Consider the following 22945-nt stretch of genomic DNA (forward strand, 5'->3'; position numbering starts at 1 on the left):
CTCCTTTGTAGGCACACAGTGCCACCTGCTGGCAGAAGGGCCCGGGCTGTGCACAGAGGCCCAGAACACGGAGAGGGGGAAAAGAAGAAAAAAAGGTGAGGGGCAAAAAGATGAAGGCAGGGGGTTGGAAAGATGGCTTAGAGGTTAAGAGGTTGCAAAGAACCCTGGTTTGATTTCCAGCCCACATGGGGGTTCAAAGCCTCCTATAACTCCAGTTCCAGGGGGATCTGATGTCCTCCACTGACCTCCAAGATAACCAGGCTCATGTATCAGGGATATGCAAGCAAAAGGTTATTTTAAAAAAAAAAAAAAGGGAGGAGAAGGATGGGGAGCTTGAGGTTTTATGGATGAGAACAAATAACCATTTCCTGTTCTGAGAAGAGAGCAGAGGTTGCTAGACCATAACCATTTCCTTGAAAGTGGGTGTGTGTTTGAGAGAGAGAGAATGTATGTTTATGAATGTGCATATGTGTATGGGTGTGTGCATGTATGTGTGCTCCATTAAATGTGTCTGTGCGTGTGTGTTCATTAGTGTATGTGTGTGTGTCCATGTGTGTAAACATATGGATGGCAGCCTGAACAGATGTGGTGCCGGTGAACACACAGATTCGAGGGAGCAGGGCACACAGAAGTTCTGGAAGGCACTTGTCCTACTCCTGACTCTTTTGCTGCCCCCTAAACCCCTTTCCTGAGACGAGGAGCCCTGGAGCCTATAGGTGACATTTCCAGGTGGAGATCCGCTTATAGCTTTTGGGATTGAGAACCTATCTCCAGGCAGTAGAGGGCAGCAGGGGCAAAGGAGGCTGTTCAGCCATGGGTGGGGCCAGCGGGCGGGCAGGCGGGCGGGCAACAGGAGGCTTTAAAACACCTGCCCCACCTGTAGGTGAGCAGTGTCGCATGCGCGTGAGGACTGGGAGATCCCTCATCTTTCGGCCAGCACACTAAGTGGCAGCTTCCTGGAGCTGTTCTGTTCCTTCAAGAGTGCAGTGTATCCTGTTCAGAACCTACTGGAAAGAGCCCTGAACAGGTAATGGTACAGGGCAGAGATTAACCTATGAAAGGATACCAGTCTGGAAACAGGTGTGGGGTGGGTGCTGGAAAAAGCCAATGAGAGGGTACTGGAAGAGTCTAAGATTGGTCCAGGAAGAGAAACAGGAAAGGGCATCGAGTGTCCTGCAGCGTGGGAGTTGGGCTTGTAACACCTGTGTGAGAGAATCTGGGGATGTTAGGATCAGAGAATTAAATTCTGGTAATCTGGGTAATATAGTGTCAGGTATATAGTGTCAGGATGGGAACTGGGAAAAGTTCTGAGATATCAGAGTGCAGACATAGAGTGAGAAATGTGAGCGGTCACAGGATGTGGGACTCTGGTATGCCAGGGTCCAAAAAGCAGGGCCAGCTCAGGGTAGCTGGGACGTAAAGCCCTAACTTGGATGTGTCTGTCTCCCAGGACCCACCATGCAGTGCTTCAAATTTATTAAGGTCATGATGATCCTCTTCAATCTACTCATCTTTGTAAGTATGGAGGTTGTGGGTTTTGGGGGTTCCCTACAAAAGCAGGTCACAATCGGAACAGAGTTCAAGCTGGGGAACGGGAAACTGTACCCAGACTCTGCCCTGCTAATTCCCCTTTATGGATAGGAAGTGGAGGGTCTTCCCAGTGCAGATTCCTGACCTCACTGACTGCCTGCCACATACTGGGTGAAGATGGGGAGGTTAGGGATGGAGAAGCCTTAGGCTCTCGCCTCCCTTCCAGGAAGGATGAGTGTAGGTAGGGACAGGTTAGCAGGAGTGATTCCCCCTTTTTGATGGGCAGTCAAGGTTCAGAGATGAAAGAGGGTCGGCTTAAGTTTATGGTAGTGCAAAAGTGACTACCATACTTGGAAAAGTTGAAAGGGGAGCGAGTCCCTGCCTCTTAGAGTTGACTCTAGCAACCCTTATGCATTCAATAAACATTCATCAACTGAGCTGACATTTAAGGGAAGGAGATTGTTGCTCAGTGATAGAGTATTTGCTAAGCACGCATGAGGCCACAAAGAAAAAGGAAAGCATATTCATGGCCTAACACTCTAAGCTACCAGCTAGGGTAGAAGGAAAGCAAGGCCATTTACTGCCCTTGACATCTCAGGACCAGTAAACTGTCAAATAGGCTGATAATTGCTATATACACTGGTAATTGCACAGTGGTCCTTTCAGATTTGCCACCAAGGCTAAGGGAGTCCCTGGAGGGGATTGAATCTAGCCTAGTAGGAAAATACTTCCTGGAGGAAGTAGCTGAACCTGGACATTTGCATTGGGTGGAGTAGGAAGGCCCAGGAGTAATGAAATTTGATATTGTTTAGAAAACCAGGAACAGATTACGTAGGACTTGTTTGAGAAGCTGAACCAGGAGGCCCAAGCCCTGGAGACAGTGACAGAGATAAGAAGAAAGGGGAACAGTAAACAAAGGGGTTCGATGCTGAGGGGTGGTAGAACAGACAAAAGAGAGGCCTTAGAAATGACTTGAGCAATGCAGGGAAAAGGAAGGGGTCATCCCCTGGCTCATGTGTACTCAGTAGAGGTGCTATTGAAAGTCATAAGCCGGTGGGCAGCCAACAGAGTTTTAGGGGTAGGGTGGAGCCCTGGCAACAATTAGGGAAAGTCTATCTTTCACCCCCTCCCCAAACCCATGAATATTTGAGAACCCCTGATTTTTTTGTTTTGTTTTGGTTTTGGTTTTTTGAGACAGGGTTTCTCTGTAGCTTTGGAGCCTGTCCTGGAACTAGCTTTTGTAGCTCTGGCCTCAAACTCACAGATCTGCCTGCCTCTGCCTTCCAAGTACTGGGATGAAAGATGTGCGCCACCACCGCCGGGCTAGAACTCCTGATCTTAAAGTCAGTTCTGGGAAACTGGAAGCATTAGAGATGAGCAGGAAAATAGCCACCGTGCAGGGGACATGGAACGGCAGGAAGGAAAGGAGTACAAGAAGTACGAGAAAGCGTGGTCAGGGGCTGGGGCCCCCAGAGAAGAAGGAGTGGAAGAGGAGTCAGTAGAGACAGGAAGTGTGACCAGTTTAAAGAAACTGGGCAGAGGAGCCTGGCGGTGGTGGCACATGCCTTTAATTCCAGTCCTCGAGAGGCAAAGGCAGGCAGGTTTCTATGAGTTCAAGGCCAGCCTGGTCTACAGAATGAGTTCCAGTACAGCCAGAGCTACAGAGGAACCATGTCTCAAAAAACTAAAAAGAAAAAAAAAAAAAAAGGAGGAAGAGAGAGAGAAATTGGGCAGAGTAGGCAGTCTCTTTGATTCCAATGTGATCTGTACCTTGGACTCCCTTTGTCTGCCATGAATTAGGTTTTATTAATGTAACTGAAGGAAGTTCTAAGATTTCGACAATTGGGAGAGCCAGGAAGCCTGAGAGGGTTAAAGCAAATCCAGTTTGGTTTCTGTCCTCTGTTGCCCATGCCTTGCTAGACTAGGCAGAACAAGGTAGGGAAGCCAGGCTCCTTGAAATTTGACCCTGTAGGCTTGAAGCCCAGCAATCTTGTCCTTAAGCAAACATCCTGGGAAACAGCCACAATATGTATATCTCTTTACCTCCATCCCAGACTCAAAAGCTGGAAAGTGGGAGCTGGGCACAAGTCAGTGCCCACTGCTGATCCACTGAAGCCCTTGGCTAGGAACTGCGGGACCAGGGCCTCCACTGAACCCTCTCGGAGCCTCAAGATTACCTCTGAAAACTGAGGTTAACTCAGTGTCTTGACGAGAAGCTGTAGTTGTGTTCAACCCGTTTTCTCAGTTTCTATTGTCTGGGTGAAAAAGGAGTAAGCGTGGCAGCTCAATCCATCCTGGAGGGAAATCAAATGGGGCCTTTGGGCGAATGAACTTTTCAACCTCCACCCCCTTTCAAGGTTGCAAGCAGGTGGAAGCCTCACCCTGCTGTTACTATAGTGACTGTTGAGCCAGCTCAACCCTACCACCCTACCACCCGCCTCCTTCCGTGTATCAGAGAACAGAGCTATTCTAGGCATCTGCAGCCCAAGAATGAGAGGCTGGACCTGTGTTCACTCCTACCTATGTGGCAAGACCCTGGTTATAGATAAAGGAAAGTTTTGTGCCTCCTCCCAGTCTGTGGATCTTTCTAGAATCCCTGATCTCATTTTTGTCTTCCTAGGTGAACAGATGGGTGAATTTGTTACACGTCCCAGTTCCCACCTTTCTGGTACTAGTTAAGGTCCCCTCCGAGCACAACAGGTTGTTAGAGTCCCTCGTTAAGGGAAGGGAAAGTCCAGACTTCATGGTGTGAAAGGGAACCGTTTGCTAGCACTGCTTCAAAGCCTGACTTCTGTCCGCAGCTGTGTGGTGCGGCCTTGTTGGCTGTGGGAATCTGGGTATCCGTCGATGGGACATCCTTCCTGAAGATCTTTGGGCCAATGTCATCCAGTGCCATGCAGTTTGTCAACGTGGGCTACTTCCTCATTGCAGCTGGTGTTGTGCTCTTTGTTCTCGGTTTCCTGGGCTGCTACGGTGCTCACTCTGAGAACAAGTGTGTGCTCTTGATGGTATGTCAGACCCATCACCCCAGGCCACAACCAAGGGTCCCTTCATCCCTGACATCTTCCTCTGGGGATCCCAAAAAGCTACTTTGGATTCTGGGAGCGTCACCATGGGGACACCCTGCCACTTTTATGGGAGTGGATAGGGTAAGGAAGGCGGGTCTCCCTAAAACGTACTTCCTTGTTTCCCACTCAGTTCTTTACCATCCTCCTCATCATCTTCATTGCTGAGATTGCGGCTGCTGTGGTTGCTTTGGTGTATACCACAATGGTGAGCACGGGGATGGGGCAAGGGAGAAAAACGGGCTAAAGCCCGAGAAGTGGATGGTGGCCTATGAATGGCTACTTTCACTACCTCTCTCTTAATACTGACCTGACCCATCCAGGCAGAAAACTTCCTGACATTGGCAATAGTACCTGCCATCAGAAAAGACTATGGTTACCAGACTGAGTTCACCCAAGTGTGGAACACTACCATGAAAGAGGTAAGGTGGGCTGGGAGGATTTGGGAGTGGGGAGGAAAAAAAGCAAGGCCCCATCATCCACCAATCCCGTTTTGTCTGCAGCTGAAGTGCTGTGGTTTCAACAACTATACAGATTTTAACACCTCACGTTTCGTTGAAGAGAGTAAACTCTTTCCTCCTTACTGTTGTCGCGGAGCTACCAATGACACAGCTACGCAATCGTGCACCGAGAATGAAGCCAAAGAAACAAACGTGCCGGTATGGGCTGACATGGAAGGGTGGCATTACTTTTTTTTTTCTTTTCAAGACAGGGTTTCTCTGGGTGGCCCTGGCTATCCTGGAACTCCCTCTGTAGACCAGGCTGGCCTCAAACTCAAGAGATCCACTTGCCTCCATCTTCTGAGTACTGGGGTTAAAGGTGTGCACATGCCTGGCATGGGTGGGATTGTTTTAATGGTCTTACAGTAAGTAGTAAATAGATCAGAGGTAGGGCACTGCCAGCTATAAATGCTTTCTTCCTTCCCCCCAAGGGTTGTTTCGAACAGCTTCTGCATGAGATCAGAACCAATGCCGTCACTGTGGGTGGTGTGGCAGCTGGAATTGCGGCCCTGGAGGTAAGTCAGTGAGGAGACTGGATCTGAGTATCAGTCTCTACTAGACCTGCACAGAGTAGCCCATCTCTGCGGCTTCTCTAGAGGAGCTGGATTTCTTGTGTTTTCATTCTGGAGCTGAGGGCTGAACCCAGAGGCCTAAGGTGGCTAAATGTGTCCTCTAGCATCAAGAAACGTGATGCTAGAAAGCAGTGCTTCACGTTGTCTGTTCAGGAAACAGTCCTTGATCATGTCCTTTCGTGTCTCCCCGTTCCTCCCCACCAGCTGGCTGCCATGATTGTATCCATGTATCTATACTGCAACCTGAAATAAGACAGTTTCTTCCTCCCCACTTGCTGCTGCCACACGGAAGCCAGGAAGAGACACTTGGCATAGCTAAGCAGTAGGGATCCGGGTGGAGACAAAATCTAACACCATTTGGGCTGGAGTGGACCTGCCTCTGCTGTTCTGGACTGTGGGCTAAATAGGGACCACCTCCTTCGGGCTGTGTGTTTGCCTTGTTCTTCTGTTGGTGGGGTTGGGGGGCAACATCTGCTCCAGAGTCTGCAGCAGCCACTTCTGCTCATCTCCTGAGTCTTTTCTTCAACCCTTCACACTTCCTTGGTATAAAAGTGGTATAAAAGTTGGATGATCCCAACACTCCACTGGTGGATGAAGGCACTTACAACCTGGGCATATTCAAGTCCAGCAAAGACATAGAATGGATGTATAGAAGGCATTCTGGAACCTATAAACCAATAAAAATACTTCTATTTGGACGGTGTATACTTGGAGAGATGGGTTCTGCTTGCCTAAATTGCACTGCTTTTTGTGAGGCTGGAGACTCAGCAGGGTGGAAGTGAGATAGGTATTTAGGCTCCAGGTCTGGGAGGGAGAGTAAGGGAATGGCCAAGAGGGCACTGAGGAAGTGGGAGCCAGGTTGGTCTGCCTTTATGTATTATGAGAGGACTTTGTCCTGAAAGTTCTCCTGCCTGGTGAAGGGCACTGGACTGGAAAGCTATGAAACTAATGAGCTTGTGCCAAGTCAAGGAGAGAACAGAATTATTGTCAGGGCTATGGCAATGGAGTCGCTCTTTGGGCTCCAAGAAGCCCTCCTGGAACCCTGAGAAGCAGCTCTAAGTGCCCTACTTTGGAGAATCTTTTGGTTTTTTGAGACAAGGTTTCTCTGTGTAGCCCAGGCTAGCCTTGAGCTTAGGCTCTTAAGATCAGCCTGCCTCTGCCTCCCAAGTGCTGGGATTAAAGGTGTGCGCCACCACTGCCCAGCCTTTTAGAGAATCCAGTCTTGTACCCTGAGGGTGCCTGGGCACACTGGTTATGTGACCATCATCTTGAACAGGAACTGGGTATTTGTAGGGTGTGGCCTGGTTGGTCATGGTGGTATACTTCAGAGTACTGCCTGAAAGTGTAATTACAGCAAGGCTACCCGCAGCGATGGACACCACCAGCAACACTAAGCTCCTTCACCCATGCATTCTTTTCTTGTTGATTATTATTAATTAATTTTGTTTATCGAGACAGGGTTTCTCTGTAGCTTTGAAACCTGTCCTGGAACTCCTCTGTAGACCAGGCTGGCCTCGAATTGACAGAGATTCTCCTGTCTCTGCCTCCTGAGTGCTGGGATTAAAGGCATGCGCCACCACTGCCAGGCATCTTGCTTTTTTATTTTTTCTTTTGAAACAAGATCTATGTAGTTCTGGTTGTCCTAGAGCTTGCTCTGTAGATCAGGTTGACCGCAACTCAGAGATCTGCATGCCTCTGCCTCCTGAATGCTGGGACTAAAGTTGTACACCATTACACCTTGCCAAGATTTCACTTTTTTTTTATTTTGCCTTGTTTTGTTTTTTGTTTGAGATGGGGGGTGGGGTCTCATGTAACCCTGACTGGCTTTGGACTTTCTATATTGCTGGGAATGACACTGAATTCCTGCCCCTATCTCCTAAGTGCTGAGTTTAGAGGTAGGAGTCACAACATCTGGTTTTATTTGGGACTACACCCAGTTTCATGTGTGCTCAGCAAGCACACTAACGCTTGAGGTACATCCCTAGTCTTTACTTAGTTTTTAATTGCCAAAGTCCCACATGAGGCCGAGACTTTGACCTGACTCACTCTTGTAACTGGTAACTGGGTAGACCTTATTTGGTACAGATACAGTCCAACCTAAAGAACCTGAACCTGGGGCTGGAGAGATGACTCAGAGGTTAAGAGCACTGGCTGTTCTTCCAGTTCAATTTCCAATAACCACATGGTGGCTTACAACCATCTGTAATGAGATCTGGCCTGCAGGCATACGTGCAGATAAAACACTATATACATAATATTGTTTTTTTAAATAAATAAATAGGAACCCGAACCTGAGCAGAATATCCCTGACAAAAATCTGAATGTCTATATATATATGCCAGATGGCAGTGTTACATGCCTTTAATCCCAGTACATGGGGGGAGGCAGGACAAGCAGATCTCTGAGTTCAAGGGCAGTCTGGTCTACAGAGCAAGTTCCAGAATAGCCAGGCCTATACAGTGAAACCCTGTCTCAAACAAAACTGAATGTCTCTGAACTTAGTGGAAGCACTAAGAAGGCTGTTGCCGCAGGACAGTGGCTGCCACCATGCAAAACCACTTGATTAACTGGCTTCCGTTCCTCCCTTCTCTTCGACAATCCCCTAACCCCCATCTGTCTCTATGGGCTTTTCCAGAGCAGCCCACAGTTATCGCCCACTTGCTGGGCCCAAAAAGGAGCAGAGATTTGGCCAGAGCCACACAGCTTCTGTTGGTGAAGCCTGACTGAGCATCTTCTAGAGTTCTAGGTAGGGAGAGGAATTAGCTGGCCTCAACCCTCTGCGGCATCTGCCTCACACACCACCACTCTATTCCGGGAAGCAGTGGTGAAGGGGATTTGTTTGCCCAAGGAGGGCTGCCACTTCATCATGGATTAATTGCTTCTCCCGTGCCTGCTTTGCCACCTGAAACATTATCTCTAGCTGCAGCAAACACTGAAGGGGTCAGGGTGGTGAGCAATGTCAAAGCCACTGCACAGATGCCATTGCTGTGTGAACTCCAGGTGCTAGTAAGAGGCCAGGACCACGAACAGATAAAGGGCAGGAATTCCAGTAAGTTCCTGACTCCTTGGCAAAGATCTATACCCTTTCTTACAATGCAATCTACTCAGGTCCTGATCTTAATCCTTCAGAGACTTAATTTTAAAGGTTATGTTCCCCTGCCTTGGGCTATCTGATTCCCAATGGACCATAGTGTCCCCTTTCTGATGACTAACTCAGACTTTCCTATGCTCCTCTGAGTTCCTAGCCTCTTGAGAATCAGATGAAAACCGTGGCCCTTTCCTCCAGAGAAACACCCCGACATGGAATTCTGCACACAACCAATCCCAAAGGCCACAGAAACCCTTGCTCCTATATCGCTTGCCCAGTACTCTATAAAATCATCTCTCCACCCCTGCCTGGTGCCGCCACTGCTTTTGGCCTGGTCACTTCCCGTCTCCACTGTTTACCTGTTCTCCCATTCCCTCATCCACCCCTGTGGTCTCTCCTAGCTACTGCACTAATGGGCACAGGTGCTGGGCCCAGACAGACAAGGGACTAGCCCGATGGTAAACAGTGAGGAAGGGGTGTGAGAGGGCTGCTAGGACATAAGGCCCCAACCGGGAAGGATGATGTCAGCTGGTCCTAGGGTGGAGCCTGCTTAAAACAAATAAAAACCACAGACTTGAAGCTTGAGACTTGGGCATCCCCTGGTGGCCAAATGGCTTCCACAGTAAGATAAAACTATGACAGACAGTAAAACAACCAAAACACATCACCATCCGTCCAGATGATTCCCTCACCACCACGATGTTCTCCCCACAAAACTACCACAAAACACACCCCCAAAGGTTTTCTCCTTTTTTAATCAATGACCACCTTTATCCAGCTTTGGAAATCTGGACAAAGAGAAGGCTGAGAGGAGGCCTGGTTCAGTGTCTAAGGGTCTCTGAGTGAGTCTGCCAGCACATGGACCCAACTGGGCCTGTCATCAGTTGGGCACAGCAGTTTCCTGAGTATGAGCCAGTCCCACCCTCAGGGCAGCGTCCTGGTCCAGAGAGGACTAAAGGCCCCAGGTTGCGCCTATTCCCAAGGCCTTCAGGACTGTCAATAAATAGGTTAGATTCTGAGCCAGGCCTGGGAAGATGGGGTGAAAAAGGGCAGAATCAGCTGCCCAGGGATCCCAAAGAGGTCCTGGGTACTCTCCTGCCCTTCTCCAACAAGGAAGTAATAAATAGACCTTAACCTCAGGAACGGGGTGTTGGAGCAGGGGATCCTTCCCCTCAGAGTTAGTAATTAAATCTCATGTTAAAAACAAACCAGCCCTAACCCCTACCAGCATCTACAAAATTCTACAGGAGAGGGCGACGGGCTAGCCTGCCTGGGGGTACACAGTACCCAGCCCTGCAGGGTCCTGGAGGAGACTTCACGTTTGCTCAGCGGCCCCTGGGGCTCCTTCTTCCTTTGGGGGTGGCTCCAGGAAAATAGGGGTGACTGATGGCGGCTTCTTCACTCTGAAATTTAACAGAAGAATGAGACAGAGAAGAGGACATGCTTCAACCCCAGTAGGACATTTCCCAGGACACAAGAGGAGACTCACGAGTAAGGGGAGGCTGGGACCCCCACCACCAAAAAGTGGTTCTTCTTCCGAAATAATCTCCACAGGCCCTGGTGGTTGCCACGAACATCCAGGTCCCAAATATGGAGGCACTGACAGGGATAGAGTAGGGGAAGGAGATGGGTCAGGAAGCTCTGGAGATGGATCACTGAAGGTCTAGCAGCTGCCTCAATCAAGAGCAAGCATGCTTTGGAGTATGGATTTGAGCAAAGGGTTAGAAGAGAGGTTCTTTGTTTTTTGAAACAGGGTTTCTCTGTGTAGCCCTGATAATCCACGAACTTGTTCTGTAGAGCAGGCTGACCTTAAACCTAAGAGATTCGCCTGCCTCTGCCTCCCTGAGTGCTTGTATTAAAGGCGTGCATCACCACACAACCACAACTGGCCAGGAAGTGGGGTTCTTGAGAACATGAAAAGGTCTGAGGCTGAAAACTCTACAGCAAAGTCTCTCTGCTAGTCGGGGCAATGCATGTTGGGTAGGGTACTCCTGAAGTAGTGAGGCCCTGGGGCACCTTGGCAAGCTGAGTCCAGGTAGTGAAGTCATCATCTTTCTCCATTTGGATAAAGGCCACATAGGTATGGCCCTCTGTGTCTGGCAGGAAAGAGTCTTCACAAGGGTCCTTGCTGTGGTCCAAAACCTCGGCTTCACTGCATTGGGGGTAGAAAAGTAAGGCCAAGACAGGAATGGCACAGAGCACAGGGCCCTATGTCTCTGTCTCTCTCTGGTTTTTCAAGACAGGGTTTCTCTGTGTAGCCCTGGCTGTCCTGAAGCTTGCACCAGTTTGGCCTCAGAGATCCACCTGCCTCTGGCTCCAACTAACTACCACCCAGACATCTTGAAATTCTTTATAATGTTTGTACTAGAGAACTCGGGTTTTTATTTTCTATAGTACCAATAATCGTGGTACTAAGAAAGCCTGTATCTGATTCCTTACTCCCTGCCAGGCATCCAGTTTCCCCAAGCCATACCTGAGCAGCCTGTGAATTTCCACTTCATAAGCTTCTTTCTTCAGACTGAAGGGGAGGGAAAAATTAATCAAGTGACGGCAAGGCCCTCAGGTTCATGGAAAGGAATGGGCAGGGCAAAGGGTCACGTGGGGAAACGGCACAGCAGGGCCGACAGGAAAGAACTAGCAAAGACTGGTCTTCGAGCCTTCAGACATCCACCCCTTGACATGCTGCCAGTCTCTACCTGTCTACATTCCTGAGCTGGACACCTGGAACTGTGTTGAACTTGTGCTTCTTGAAGTAGGCCTCCTGAAACGCAAAGGAGAGAAGTCAAGTCTTTCTTAGTCTGCCACACTTGCTCAGTGACCCACTACAGGCCTACAAGACCCCAAAAATGAAGTTCTGGGCCTGGAAAGGGCTCTCTGATTTCCCCTAGTCTCTCCGTTTTCTTTGCACCATCTTTGACAAGCTCTTACTAACTTTAATTTTGGCTGGTCTCTTGGCTTATGCTACTGACCCACTGAACTAGTCCTGTTCCCACAAGTTTTTCCCAGGCTTACTACAGAGTCTTAGAAATAAAGAAGAAAGATGGAGGAAGGAGGGTCAAGACCAGTCTCAGTTTGAAGACAGCCTGGAATACAACAGATCCTACCTAAAAAAAACCAAAACAGGGCTAGAGAGATGGCTCAGAAGTTGAGAGCACTGAATGCTCTTCCAGAGGTCCTGAGTTCAATACCCAGCAACATCTGTAATGAGATCTGATGCCATCTTCTGGCGTGCAGGTAAACATGCAAACAGAGTATTATATGTATATACAAAATCTTCAAAAAACTTAAAAATGATTTATTAAAAAAACAAGAGTGGGTGGTGGAGACACACACAGAGCTTTCTGTCGGATGCAGCCAATAGCTGAGATAGTATAGAAGGAAGGAAACTGCTGCTTCAGGTTCTACTATGAACGACCTGAGGAAGCACTTGCACTTCCTTGGGAAGTAAGGCTCTTTTATTAGCTTCCTCTGGGGGTCTTGCTGTCATCTAGGAGGTTCCAAACTAAAAACACCCCTTTTAACTGGACTGTTTCAAAGGCACTCTTATTCTAACAGGAGAGTGGAACAGAGGGGACTAGCGACATCCTGCTAACCTCAGGCTGAAACGTGTGCAATGCTTGCACGGACAGGAGAAGGCCCAGTGCTTAGAACAGACATGTTTCTGCACCCAAGTCCAGTGGTAAGAACAGTAGTAACATATAGTACCAGCTACACTAATATAAAGCTTGCAGGTCTTTTTGTTTGTTTGTTTTGGTTTTGGTTTTGGTTTTTTGAGACAGGATTTCTCTGTAGCTTTGGAGCCTGTCCTGGAACTAGTTCTTGTAGACCAGGCTGGCCTCAAACTCACAGAGATCCGCCTGCCTCTGCCTCCCAAGTGCTGGGATTAAAGGCGTGAGCCACCACCACCCAGCAAAGTTACAGTTTTTAACATATGCATTTTACAAATATGAACTCATTTAAACTTCATAATGAGGCTGGAGAGATGGCTCAGTGGTTAAGAGACTTGCTGTTCTCTTATAGAGGTCCCTGGGTTCTCAGTACCCAGATGGTGGTTTACAATCATCTATAACTCCAGTCCCAGGAGATCTAGAACCCTCTTCTAGATACCTCAGCTATCAGGCAAGAACATGATACATATACATACAGCAGGCAAAACACTCATATGCAGAAAATGATATTTTTTTAAATTCAGGGGCTGGAGAAGACTCAGTGGTTAAGAGCACTTGATATGTGCGGTGATGGCATATGCCTTTAATCCCAGCACTCGGGAGGCAGAAGCAGACAGATCTCTGTAAATTCGAGGCCAGCTTTGTCTACAGAGCAAGTTCCAGGACAGGCTCCAAAGCTAAAAAGTTGTGTCAAAAACAAAAACAGCTGGGAGGTGATGACGCATACCTTTAATCTCAGCACTTGGGAGGCAGATGCAGGCGGATCTCCGTGAGTTTGAGGCAAGCCTGGTCTACAAGAATTAGTTCCAGAACAGGCTCCAAAGCTACAGAAAAACTCTGTGTTGAAAAACCAAAAAAAAAAAAAAAGGAAAGAAAAGAAAAGAAAAAGAAAACAAACAAAGAGAGCACTTCATACTTCTGCTTCTGCAAAGGACCCAAGAAGCACCTAGCACCAACATGGTGGTTCACAACCATCCAGTTCCAGGGAATCCATTACTGCCTTCTGATTTTCTCAGGCACCAGGCACACACAGTGCACTTACTACACATACGCAAAACACTGAAGACATATAAAATAAATAAATCTATATTACTTATTTTTTATTTGGGTTTTTCAAGACAGGGTTTTCTGTGTAACCTTGCTTGTCCACACTATAGACCAGGCTTATCTCAAACTCTGAGATCCACCTGCCTCTGCCTCAAGAATGCTGGGATTAAAGGCATGCAGCATGCACCACCACCATCAACAGACTAACTTTTTTTAAATTCAGGTCAAGCCTCATAACAAGAGAAGTAGGTTTTTTCTGGGTTTTTGTCTGTTTATCTTTCTTTGTGGGGAGAGGAATACAGGTATTACACTGTAGCCTCAAACTCATGAGAAGTTCACTGACTCAGAGTCCTAAGTACTGGGATTAGGCCCAGCCAGTAGTCTTGTTACTGCTTTTATTTTCTGAGGATCTTCATTATGTAGTCCAAAAGGCCTCAAATTAATGTCCTTCCTGCCTCAGTCTCTCAAGTGCTGGGATCACAAGGCTCGTGATCTATGTTTGGCCTTTGGGAGGTAGCATTTTTTAAATATATTTATTTATTTATGTGTATGGATATTTTGCCTGCCTTTATGACTATGCACCACCACGTGTGTGCAGTGCCCACAGGAGGGTGTCTGATCCTCTAGGACTGGAGTTACAGATGGTTGTGAGCCACCATGAGAGTGCTGGGAATTGAGCCCAGGTCCTTCAGAAGAGCAGTCAGTGATCTTAACCACTGAGACATCTCTCTAGCCCCACAGAGGTAGCATTTTTTATCTTCATCTTCCAGATAGAGAAACTGGCAAACACAGAACAGTAACTGACACGGTGAGTGAGTGCCGGGACTAAGCTCCAGAACCTATGTCCTTGACCATGGAGTCATACAGTACCCAACTCACGTGGAAGTAGCCGTTCATGTTGAGGCCCACGATGCCAAAGTGATAGGATCGGGAAACATCTGGGATGATGCACTCTCGGCCCCGGCGCTGCTCTGGCATCCGCATCCACATGTCCCAGTCCCAGAGCTGGGGTCACAGAATGTTATGAAGGCTGGAGGTTTGGAGTTGAAGGGATTCCAGCCCACTCATCCTATCCTGCTGGGTACCTTTTCTGGTGTGGGCCACTTGGGCTCAAGCTCCTCCTTGTATAAAGATTTCCGAAGCACCCATCCCAAGCCAGGCATGGTCTCCACCCGGTACAGTAGTGCTGGATCCTCAGCTGTGTGTTCATACCCCTATGGACAGGGGGTGTCAGTAGCTCCAAACTTTGACAGACTCCCATGCTGACGAAGTCCCTGGCCACCCAGCCTACCTGGTCATTCCAAGCAGAGATGCAGTACAGGCTGTCATCTTCCTCCAGCAGGTGGATGGACTGGCTCAGGAAACTGAGAGCCAAAGTTCAAGAGCTCAGAGAGTGGCGACCCAGATCCACCGTGATGCTGGGAGGGCAGAGCTGATAGTCCCACTGTCTCTACCTCTTCGACTTTCTGTGTAAGCCCAGCACATGCGTCCTAGCCATGCAAGCTCTCCCCCAACTTTTGAACTCACTTAAAGCTGTCCAAGGCACCTCACTACATCCTTCCCTGAAGACCCCAGTCAAGTACGGAAGTCCCATGTGGCTCATAAGCACCTCAATGGTGGGCTACCCCTGTCACCTGAAGAAATCTACAGCGATGTCCAGGTCCTCTTCCAGAACCACGGCAAACTTGGCCTCCTACAGAGATAGCAGGGAACATCATGGTTCTAAGGAGGTTGCTCTCATCCCTTGGCTTTCTTTCCCCAACCCTCATGCTCAGGAATTGCTCTGCTCCCCCATTTTTCAGATCAGAAGTGCAAGGTCAGCTAAGGGAAGAGTTTTCTCCGTAACACAATTTCTCTCCACAGACCCAAGGTATCTGTGGTACTCACCGGAAACAGGTTGAAAGTGGCAGTGAGGCTGGCCTTGTAGTGCTGGGTGGGGAATTGGGCATATTAAGATTTGAGGCAGAGGATGGGACCAGGTTTCTGCCCTTTACACCCTTGCCGAGGAATACCTGAGACACACGGGCGTTCTTGATGCTAATAGGAGTGTGCTGGATGCCCCTCAGGCCAAACAGCGCCACCACATCCATGGGCTCCTGGAAATGGGGACACCGGTCATCATGTGCATGACCTCTACACCTCTACAGGTCCCGACAGGTTGAGCCTCTCATACTTCCCTGCCCTTGCCAACCCTCAGTGATCGTGGCTGCTCAGTACCCATCATTCTGTGTCCTGCTCTGCCCCCAGCCCCACTCACCTCATAGTAGCCGTCAATGAAGACTGTTATCATCTGCGGAGATACCCCTTGGGCTGAGAGCAGAGACCGCAGCATTCTGGGGAGCCCGGAAAAGTAGATTAGTGCTTCTTTGTCCTCTCAACTGACCACTCCCACGTTCAAAAACAGGCTCCTATGTCTCATGTCTACCCATATCCAACAGGCCTAGCATCTGCCGCTTTTCTGCCTCCTGTAAGAGTTCCCTGTACAGGAAGGCAAGCTAAGCACCCACCCACTTCCTGAGCATCCCCGTTCAGTGCTGGATACAGTCCACTTCCAGGCTCACCTGTACAGGTAATTGGGCCGGTTCCCTGCAATGACAGCCACAGGCACATTGAGGACCTTATTGTCTGGAAGCTGTGTGAGAAACAGCTTTTAGCTTCCCTTACTCCCCTTTCCAACTGGGATCTCCATTTAGAGATGACTTCTCAGGTGTGGTGAAAGTCCTCGGGAGCAGACAGGGAAGGACCAAGGGTCTTCCTTGTTCCTTTTCTTCCTTTTTTTTTTTTTGGTTTTTTGAGATAGGGTTTCTCTATAGCTTTGGAGCCTGTCCTGGAACTTGCTCTGTATACCAGGCTGGTCTAGAACTCACATAGATCCGCCTGCCTCTGCCTCCTAAGTACTGGAATTAAAGGCATGTGCCACCACCACCCAGTTCCTTGTTCTTGTCTTTACACACATACAATCCAACTCAGCCCTGATAACATGGCCTGTCCCACCCCCAACCTGTCTTCAGAATTCGGCATCCATACATTCTGAGCTCCTACCAGGTCAAGGTAGACAGACCTATGCTCTGAATCGTTCCTAAGGCCCTTTGCTAAGCTGTGAAGGAGTTGACGGCTTTGGCCCCACTTACCGGGTCAGGGCTGAACTCAATAGGTGTTGGGTCCTTGCAGCTGCACACACTCCCATAGCCCTCCACTTTGCTGCAGAAGCGCCTGCGGCGGCGATTCAACTCTGTGTCTGACCAGTGACACTCGGCCTCTGAGGGAGGGAGGAAATCGAAGGGATGAAGGCAGCAGGCCAGATAGGTTAGGGAAGCCCCAGGCACACAGTCAAGGAAAAACAGCCTCACAGAGGCTCCAAATGCCCATTCTCTGCTCAAGCCTTGCCCCAGAGCCTGGCCCCCAATGACCCCACCTTCAGCCGAGCTCAGTGGCACATCTGTCTTCAGCAGGACCGGGTCACCCCAAGAGGAGAGGGCGGGAGATTTAGAATGTTTCTCGCCAAGTACAGGACCTGACCGAAGGCAGGAATGAGGAAAAATGAAGGCCCAGACGGGAGCACGGGGCTTCTTCCCAATTTTGCCCACTTTCCCCGATGTATTACTCCTGACACCTATTTGCCCCATCCTGCACCAGCCCACCTCTTAGCATTCTACTCCTCCCTTGATACTACAGGGTGGATAGTCTTTAGTGCCCAAACCTCCTTTTCGTCCCACGAAGGCCCAAGTGTCCCTCCAGCCAAGGGCAGGGCCTGCCTGGCTTCCCAGGCTCCGCAGCAGAGCCTTCGCTGTATCTTTGAGGTGGAAGGAGCCCTCATCCTGGAGGACCAAAAGAGACAGCCACCATGACTCGTGTGGGTCCCAGAGATCCGGCCTTATATAGTACTGGCTCTGTTTCATGCACTGCATAGAAAGCCTTTTCCTTAAGTTGGCTCATTGAGTGACTCCCACAATACTCTTTAATTACTGTCATTCCAAAAGTTTCTACCAAGGATGTTTTGCCTCCAGACAACCACCAGGCTCACTCCTCTCTCCCTCCAGTCCTCTGCTCACATACTATGTTCCCTTCCTAAAATGCAGCCATGACATTCTGCCTTTTCATTTTCTTCTCTTGACCTTTCCTGACACTATCAGCTGGGTTGACTATTCTATGGCTACCACTGGGATGTGAGCTCCAGGGAGGCAGGAATTCTATCTGCTTCCTACTGTATCTTCAGCAACCAGCGTAGTACCTGGCATACTGCAAGGGCTCAGTAACTGCTGAACTGATGAAAAAACAAACAACACTCCCCCTCCAAAAAAAAAATAATAATAATGACCCAACCAAGGCTCAGACTAGAACCTGAACTACCTTCTCCAGAACTTCTTCCCATTCTCTTGAGCAAAGTCAAAGCTAGGAGCATGGAGAACAGAGCCAGGGAGACTCACTGACCTTAACAGTGCAGATCAACACACGGCCGGGCGCCACCATGTTGAGGAACAGCACCATGGCCTCATCCTCATGAGGAGAGTACGTGTCAAATACACGCTTTGCCATCACATGACCCTGGCGGGAGCAAACCTCTTATGAAATAGTGTTACCAGTAAGGAAGAGTCCAGCTTCATCCCTCTGGGTTTCCCATCCCAAGCTCACCGTGGCCTGGTTGAGGACAATGACATGGATGCCTCGGCCCTGCTCTCGGGCCTCATCCTCTAGCACCTATACAGCAATGGAAACAAAATCCAGCTAGTCACCCTGGCATTCATGCTGACTCTGTCTCAAAGCATGAAACATTCCAGCCTGCCTATACTGTCACTGTTTACAGTTCTACCTCAGACTGAAGGCCAGGCGCCTCTCCCAGAAAGCCCCCATGGTACCCTCATCAGAAAAGATCATGTCTCTCTACAATCTACCTTTTAACACTTCCATGGCACCCAGAGTCCTGGACTGTCTCTGTTTAACTCTGAAGATCCCATAATCCTCTACCAGTAAGGCTCTCTAGGAAGAGCAACTCCCCATTACCTCTAGGGCTCCAAGTACCTGGGGCAAGGCGGAAGCCAAAGAGACTAGGAAGCGGTTACATAATAAGTAAACTGGGGAGTTAGTGAGTGACCTGCTAAGGCTCCTGGTCACTTATGAGACTCTGCCACACAGGCATTCCATACACCTTTCACTTAATCCTAACAAGTAGAAACCATCAGCCAGACAGGGCTTCAGGGCCCAGTTCGCAGCGGACTGAAGATGCTGGTCCACTCACCGTGGTGCCATCCACAGCCACATAGACTTTGCTTCTACTTGAGTACACTTCCACATCCAGGACACGCCGGGGACTGCTGCCTCTGCGCCGAGGGGACTCTAAGTGTCCTAAGGCCTCATCTGGAGAGGGAGTTGGCGTAACAGGCATGGGTAACGTCTCACTAGCAGTCACACCCTGTAGGATCTGCACACGCCCCTCTGCCGTGAGACCCCAGGACCCCCGCCCCATCCACAGCCGACCCCCACCATAGTCTTGCTCTGGTTCCGGGTCTTCATTGGCTTCGCTGATCGCTCTCCGAGTGTCCAGGATCAACTTGATGTTGACAATGACAGTCACCAGCAGGAAAAGCACAGCCCCTGTCTGAGTGGAAAGATGGGGTGACTGAAGCACACCCCATCCAGATCATAGAGGTTTTCTGAAAGTTTGACTCTGGGTGTAGAGGACACAGGGATAAAGAATCTGGGACCCATCTCTCTTCTTCCTGGTTCTCAATCAGGACACAGGTTTGGGGCCATCTCCTGAAGAACTTTCCCATCAGGGCCCTCTTACCCAGAGCTCTTGTAATTTTCCATTTGAGTCCTTGTCTTCCTTGCTTCCCTCCATAACTAGTTCTGAGAGATGGATTTAGGACCCGAGAACCACAGTGGAGAATCAGAAGATACCGAACCTGGGCCACACTGCCTGATGGTTGTGTGTCAGGGGCAAAGCCTTCCTGACAGACTTGTTGTTTCTGTTGGATACCTAGGAGGTCAGACTTGGGTTCTGATTCCAGAATCCTGGGTCTTAATCACTGCCTGAGAAGGATGTGACATACAGAGGTTTCCCCTCTCGGAATCTGCTGCCTCTTCCTGATGGCCAAGGTAGTAGTTCACAGTCTATTGCTAGGGTCAAGTTAGGAGGCCAGCTTTCTTAACATGTGGGACCTCATTTACCTGACAGAATCTCCGCAGGGCCCGGTGGTTTGTCAGTTTATACTTCCAGGTAAGATACCAGCTCCGTTTCTTCCTAGCCCCAAAGGGCTTGATGAGGGGACTAGGCTTCCAGTCATCCATACTGGATTAGGGAGTCACCCCTGTCCCGGCCAGTCCATGACTTCAGGAATCTGGGGGGACCGTAGAGTCACATGGAGTAAGAAGCTTCTCCCAAAGCCTAACGCCTTCTGGAGGGATGAGGAGTTCTTGGCAACACTTCTTTCAGCAAACTGCTGGGCTGTGTGACCTAGGCAACGTGGCTCAATTTCTTTGGGTCTGACCAGAAAATCTTTTAGAGGAATTGGATCACCTGAAAATTCCCTGGGGCTGGAGGAACTAAGTACAGGCTAAGGCTGCCTCAGAGGGGCAGGCCAGAAACTCAACTCTCCGGATTCACCAGTCAGTCCTTACAAGGAGCAAATCCCAGTTCTTTCCAGCGACCTCCCGCACCCTAATCCTCCACCCTCGCCCCATCCCATCTGGCTCAGCTCCTCTCCTCCCAGGGTTCAGGGACGCCGGAAGGTTCGGAAAACCCACCCAGCCCGCGCCAGCCCTCTGGGACCCGCACCAAGAGGCACTCACGGCTCAGGGGCCCCGGGCCCCACTCGGGCCCGCACAGCTCGGCCCCGCGCGCCGCGGCCTCCGCGGCCTCCGCCTCCTCCATGCCGCTCGCGCCCCGCCCCGGCCCAGCCGGCCCGCCCCGCCGCTTCCGCCGCCGCCGCCGCGGGGTGAGAGGGCGTCGGGCGGCGCTTAGGGCGGCGGCCACGGCCGGCGTCTGCGGCGTGCGAGGAGTTCCCACTTGTACAGCCTCTCCAGCAGGGTAGCAGCCCGGCGCCAGTGGGTCTCGGGCGAGAGCAGATCCCCGCGCCGCGGAGTCGTGAGCGAGCGGCTTCCCGGGGCTTCGGGCCAGTTCCCTGGGCGCTTCGGGATTAGAGGGCTACAACATGAGGCCTGCATGGCCCAGCCCTGCAAGGATGCTTCCAGGCTGAGGAGGAGGAGAGGACTAAAAACCTGCTCCACTACTGTTCTGTGCGCTTATGTTACCTCGGTTCCATAAACCATGAATGATAGGCGCTGTGATTATCCCAATATTTTGGTTATTTTTGTTTGTTTTTTAGTTTTTGCTTTTGTTTGTTTGTTTTTTGTTTTTCGAGACAGGGGTTCTTTGTGTTTCCCTTGCTGTCCCTGGAACTCACTCCATTGACAAGAGATTCTCCTGCCTCTGCCTTCTGAAGTCTGGGATTAAAGAGTTGCGCCGCTACCGTCTGATTCTTTAAAAAGCAAACAAAAAAAAACCCTAAAAATTATTTTTAATTATGTGAATGTGTGTGCTCCTTGTAGAGACCAGAGCTACTACTATCTGATAGCCCTGGAGCAGGAGTTAAAGAAAGTTGTGAGGTTGCCTGTCATAGTGCTGTGAGTCTAACTGCCTCTGGAAGAGCCGCAGCTGTGCTTAACCATGGCGCCATCTCCAACCCCTGAGTAGTCCTTTTCTGATGAGGGAGCAGGAGGTTGAAACAGAGTCTTTCCATATTGCCCTGGAACTCCCTTTGTGTAGACCAGGTTGGACTTGATCTCACAGAGGTCCATCTGTGTTACAGAACATTTCTTTACACTGTGGGAAGATATGTCATTGTGGTTGGTCTAATAAAGAGCTGAATGGCCATTAGCTAGGCAGGAAGAGGTTAGGCAGGACTTTTTTTTTTTTTTTTTCGAGATAGGGTTTCTCTGTAGCTTTGGAGCCTGTCCTGGAACTAGCTCTTGTAGACCAGGCTGGCCTCGAACTCACAGAGATCTGCCTTCCTCTGCCTCCCGAGTGCTGGGATTAAAGGCATGTGCCACCACTGCCAGGCCTAGGCAGGACTTCTGATGACAGGGAGGACTCAGAGAGAAAGAAAGGCAGAGTCACCGGCCAAATGTGGAGAAAGCAGGATGGGCAGTTCAGTGTAAAGGTAAAGAACATAGATTAAAAAATATGGGTTTAGGGCTGGAGAGATGGCTCTGTTGTGACATAGGAGGGTCTTCTATCTATCTGTTGCTTTCATTGGTTAATAAAGAAACTGCCTTGGCTTTTTGATAGGGCAGAATTTAGATAGGTGGAGTAGACCAAACGGAAGGCTGGAAGAAAGAAGCAGAGTCAGGCAGACACCATGATTCTCCAGCCCGAGATGGACATAGGTTAGAATCTTGCTGGTAAACCACAATCTCGTGGTATTACACAGATTATTAAAAATGGGTTAATCAAGATGTGAGAGTTAGCCAGTAAGAGGCTAGAACTAATGGGCCAGGCAGTGTTTAAATGAATACAGTTTTCATGTAATTATTTTAGGAAAAGCTAGCTGGGTGGCAGGAAGTGGCCCGCCACTCCTAATTACAACAATTGGCACCCAATGTTAAGAGTATTGACTGCTCTTCCAGAGGACCCAGATTCAATTCTCAGCACCTACATGGCAGTCCATACCTGTCGGTAACTCCAGTTCCAGGGCTTCAGATGTGCATGCAGGCAGAAACCAATTAACATTAAATAAAAATAAATTATAAAAAAATATGGGTTAATAAGAAGTCGTTAGGAATAAGCCTAAGCTAAGGCAGAGTTTTCAAAATGATAAGCCTCTGTGTTATATTTGGGAACTGGCTGGCGGGACAGAGAAAGACACCTGCCTCTGCCTCTCAAGTACTGGATTAAAGGACTGCACCAACTTGCCCAGTAACACATTTTTTTTTTTTGACTCTCCAAATTCCATCTGCTTCCTGCATGGAGGGATGGTATCTTTCAACATGCTAACAGTGTTTGTCAGGTTGGTATGGTGTTGTACCTTCACTCCTACAGAGGGGAGGGAAGAAGAATCTTCAGTTTGAGTCAAGTCGGTTTTCATAGCAAGATGCTAAGATCTCCCCATAGTAATTCACTTCTGCACTTCCAGCATTCAGGAGGCTGAGGTAGGAGAATTGCTGTAGATTCCAGGTCAACTTGGTCTACAAAGTGAGTTCCAGGACAGCCAAGATTATAAAGTGAAACCTGTTCTCAGAAACAAAATAAGTTTGGTGGAGTTTTTTTTTTTATATTTAAAAACAAGTAAGTAGGGGGCTGGAGAAATGGCTCAGCGGTTAAGAGCACTGACTGCTCTTCCAGAGGACCCAGGTTCAATTCCCAGCACCCACATGGCAGCTCACAACTGTCTGAAAATTCAGTTCCAGGGGACCTGACACCTTCGCACCAATGCACATAAAATAAAAAAAGATAAATAAATCATAAAAATTAAAAAAA

At 49.2% G+C, this 22945-nt stretch overlaps 2 protein-coding genes across 4 annotated transcripts; one reads left to right on the top strand and one right to left on the bottom strand.

Moving 5' to 3' along the window:
- Positions 1 to 883: 883 nt before the first annotated feature.
- Tspan1 (tetraspanin 1) lies at positions 884 to 6370 on the top strand. Its single transcript, XM_087904709.1, has 8 exons — positions 884 to 1027; positions 1451 to 1515; positions 4332 to 4538; positions 4729 to 4803; positions 4919 to 5017; positions 5099 to 5254; positions 5527 to 5610; positions 5872 to 6370. Exons 2-8 carry the CDS (start codon positions 1459 to 1461, stop codon positions 5917 to 5919), a joined length of 726 nt encoding a protein of 241 aa, XP_087760835.1. The 5' UTR covers positions 884 to 1027; positions 1451 to 1458; the 3' UTR covers positions 5920 to 6370.
- Positions 6371 to 9492: 3122 nt separating this feature from the next.
- Pomgnt1 (protein O-linked mannose N-acetylglucosaminyltransferase 1 (beta 1,2-)) lies at positions 9493 to 20363 on the bottom strand. 3 transcript variants are annotated; one of them, XM_085686457.2, is made up of 22 exons: positions 20260 to 20363; positions 19639 to 19808; positions 18952 to 19066; positions 18707 to 18825; positions 18103 to 18168; positions 17902 to 18015; positions 17171 to 17288; positions 16886 to 16984; positions 16602 to 16729; positions 16032 to 16102; positions 15728 to 15803; positions 15483 to 15566; positions 15358 to 15399; positions 15105 to 15163; positions 14762 to 14834; positions 14556 to 14684; positions 14350 to 14475; positions 11452 to 11516; positions 11229 to 11273; positions 10772 to 10907; positions 10245 to 10354; positions 9493 to 10158 (listed from the first exon to the last, which is right to left on the bottom strand). In XM_085686457.2, the coding sequence occupies exons 2-22, from the start codon at positions 19756 to 19758 to the stop codon at positions 10071 to 10073; spliced, it is 1983 nt and encodes a 660-aa protein (XP_085542583.2). In that variant the 5' UTR covers positions 19759 to 19808; positions 20260 to 20363; the 3' UTR covers positions 9493 to 10070. The 3 variants fall into 3 exon arrangements, with proteins under 3 accessions (XP_085542583.2, XP_085542584.2, XP_048299888.3); XM_085686458.2 differs by having other exon boundaries at positions 20246 to 20343; XM_048443931.3 differs by lacking the exons at positions 19639 to 19808; positions 20260 to 20363 and adding an exon at positions 19256 to 19445.
- Positions 20364 to 22945: the final 2582 nt, after the last annotated feature.

The sequence above is a fragment of the Myodes glareolus genome, chromosome 3 (genome assembly GCF_982192425.1).
Source record: "Myodes glareolus chromosome 3, mMyoGla1.1, whole genome shotgun sequence".
In the NCBI taxonomy this organism is placed as follows: Eukaryota; Metazoa; Chordata; class Mammalia; order Rodentia; family Cricetidae; genus Myodes; species Myodes glareolus.

What these genes read in the sequence shown, in the direction of transcription:
- Tspan1 (XM_087904709.1), top strand. Translation starts at nt 1,459, where the DNA reads ATGCAGTGCTTCAAATTTATTAAGGTCATGATGATCCTCTTCAATCTA. An exon ending in CTTTGGTGTATACCACAATG is followed by an intron (nt 4,804 to 4,918) that starts GTGAGCACGGGG and finishes TGACCCATCCAG; the next exon opens with GCAGAAAACTTCCTGACATT. An exon ending in CCAAAGAAACAAACGTGCCG is followed by an intron (nt 5,255 to 5,526) that starts GTATGGGCTGAC and finishes CTTCCCCCCAAG; the next exon opens with GGTTGTTTCGAACAGCTTCT.
- Pomgnt1 (XM_085686457.2), bottom strand. Translation starts at nt 19,758, where the DNA reads ATGGATGACTGGAAGCCTAGTCCCCTCATCAAGCCCTTTGGGGCTAGG. An exon ending in TGGCTGTGGATGGCACCACG is followed by an intron (nt 18,169 to 18,706) that starts GTGAGTGGACCA and finishes ATTGCTGTATAG; the next exon opens with GTGCTAGAGGATGAGGCCCG. An exon ending in CAGCTCAGGAATGTAGACAG is followed by an intron (nt 11,274 to 11,451) that starts GTAGAGACTGGC and finishes CCTCCCCTTCAG; the next exon opens with TCTGAAGAAAGAAGCTTATG.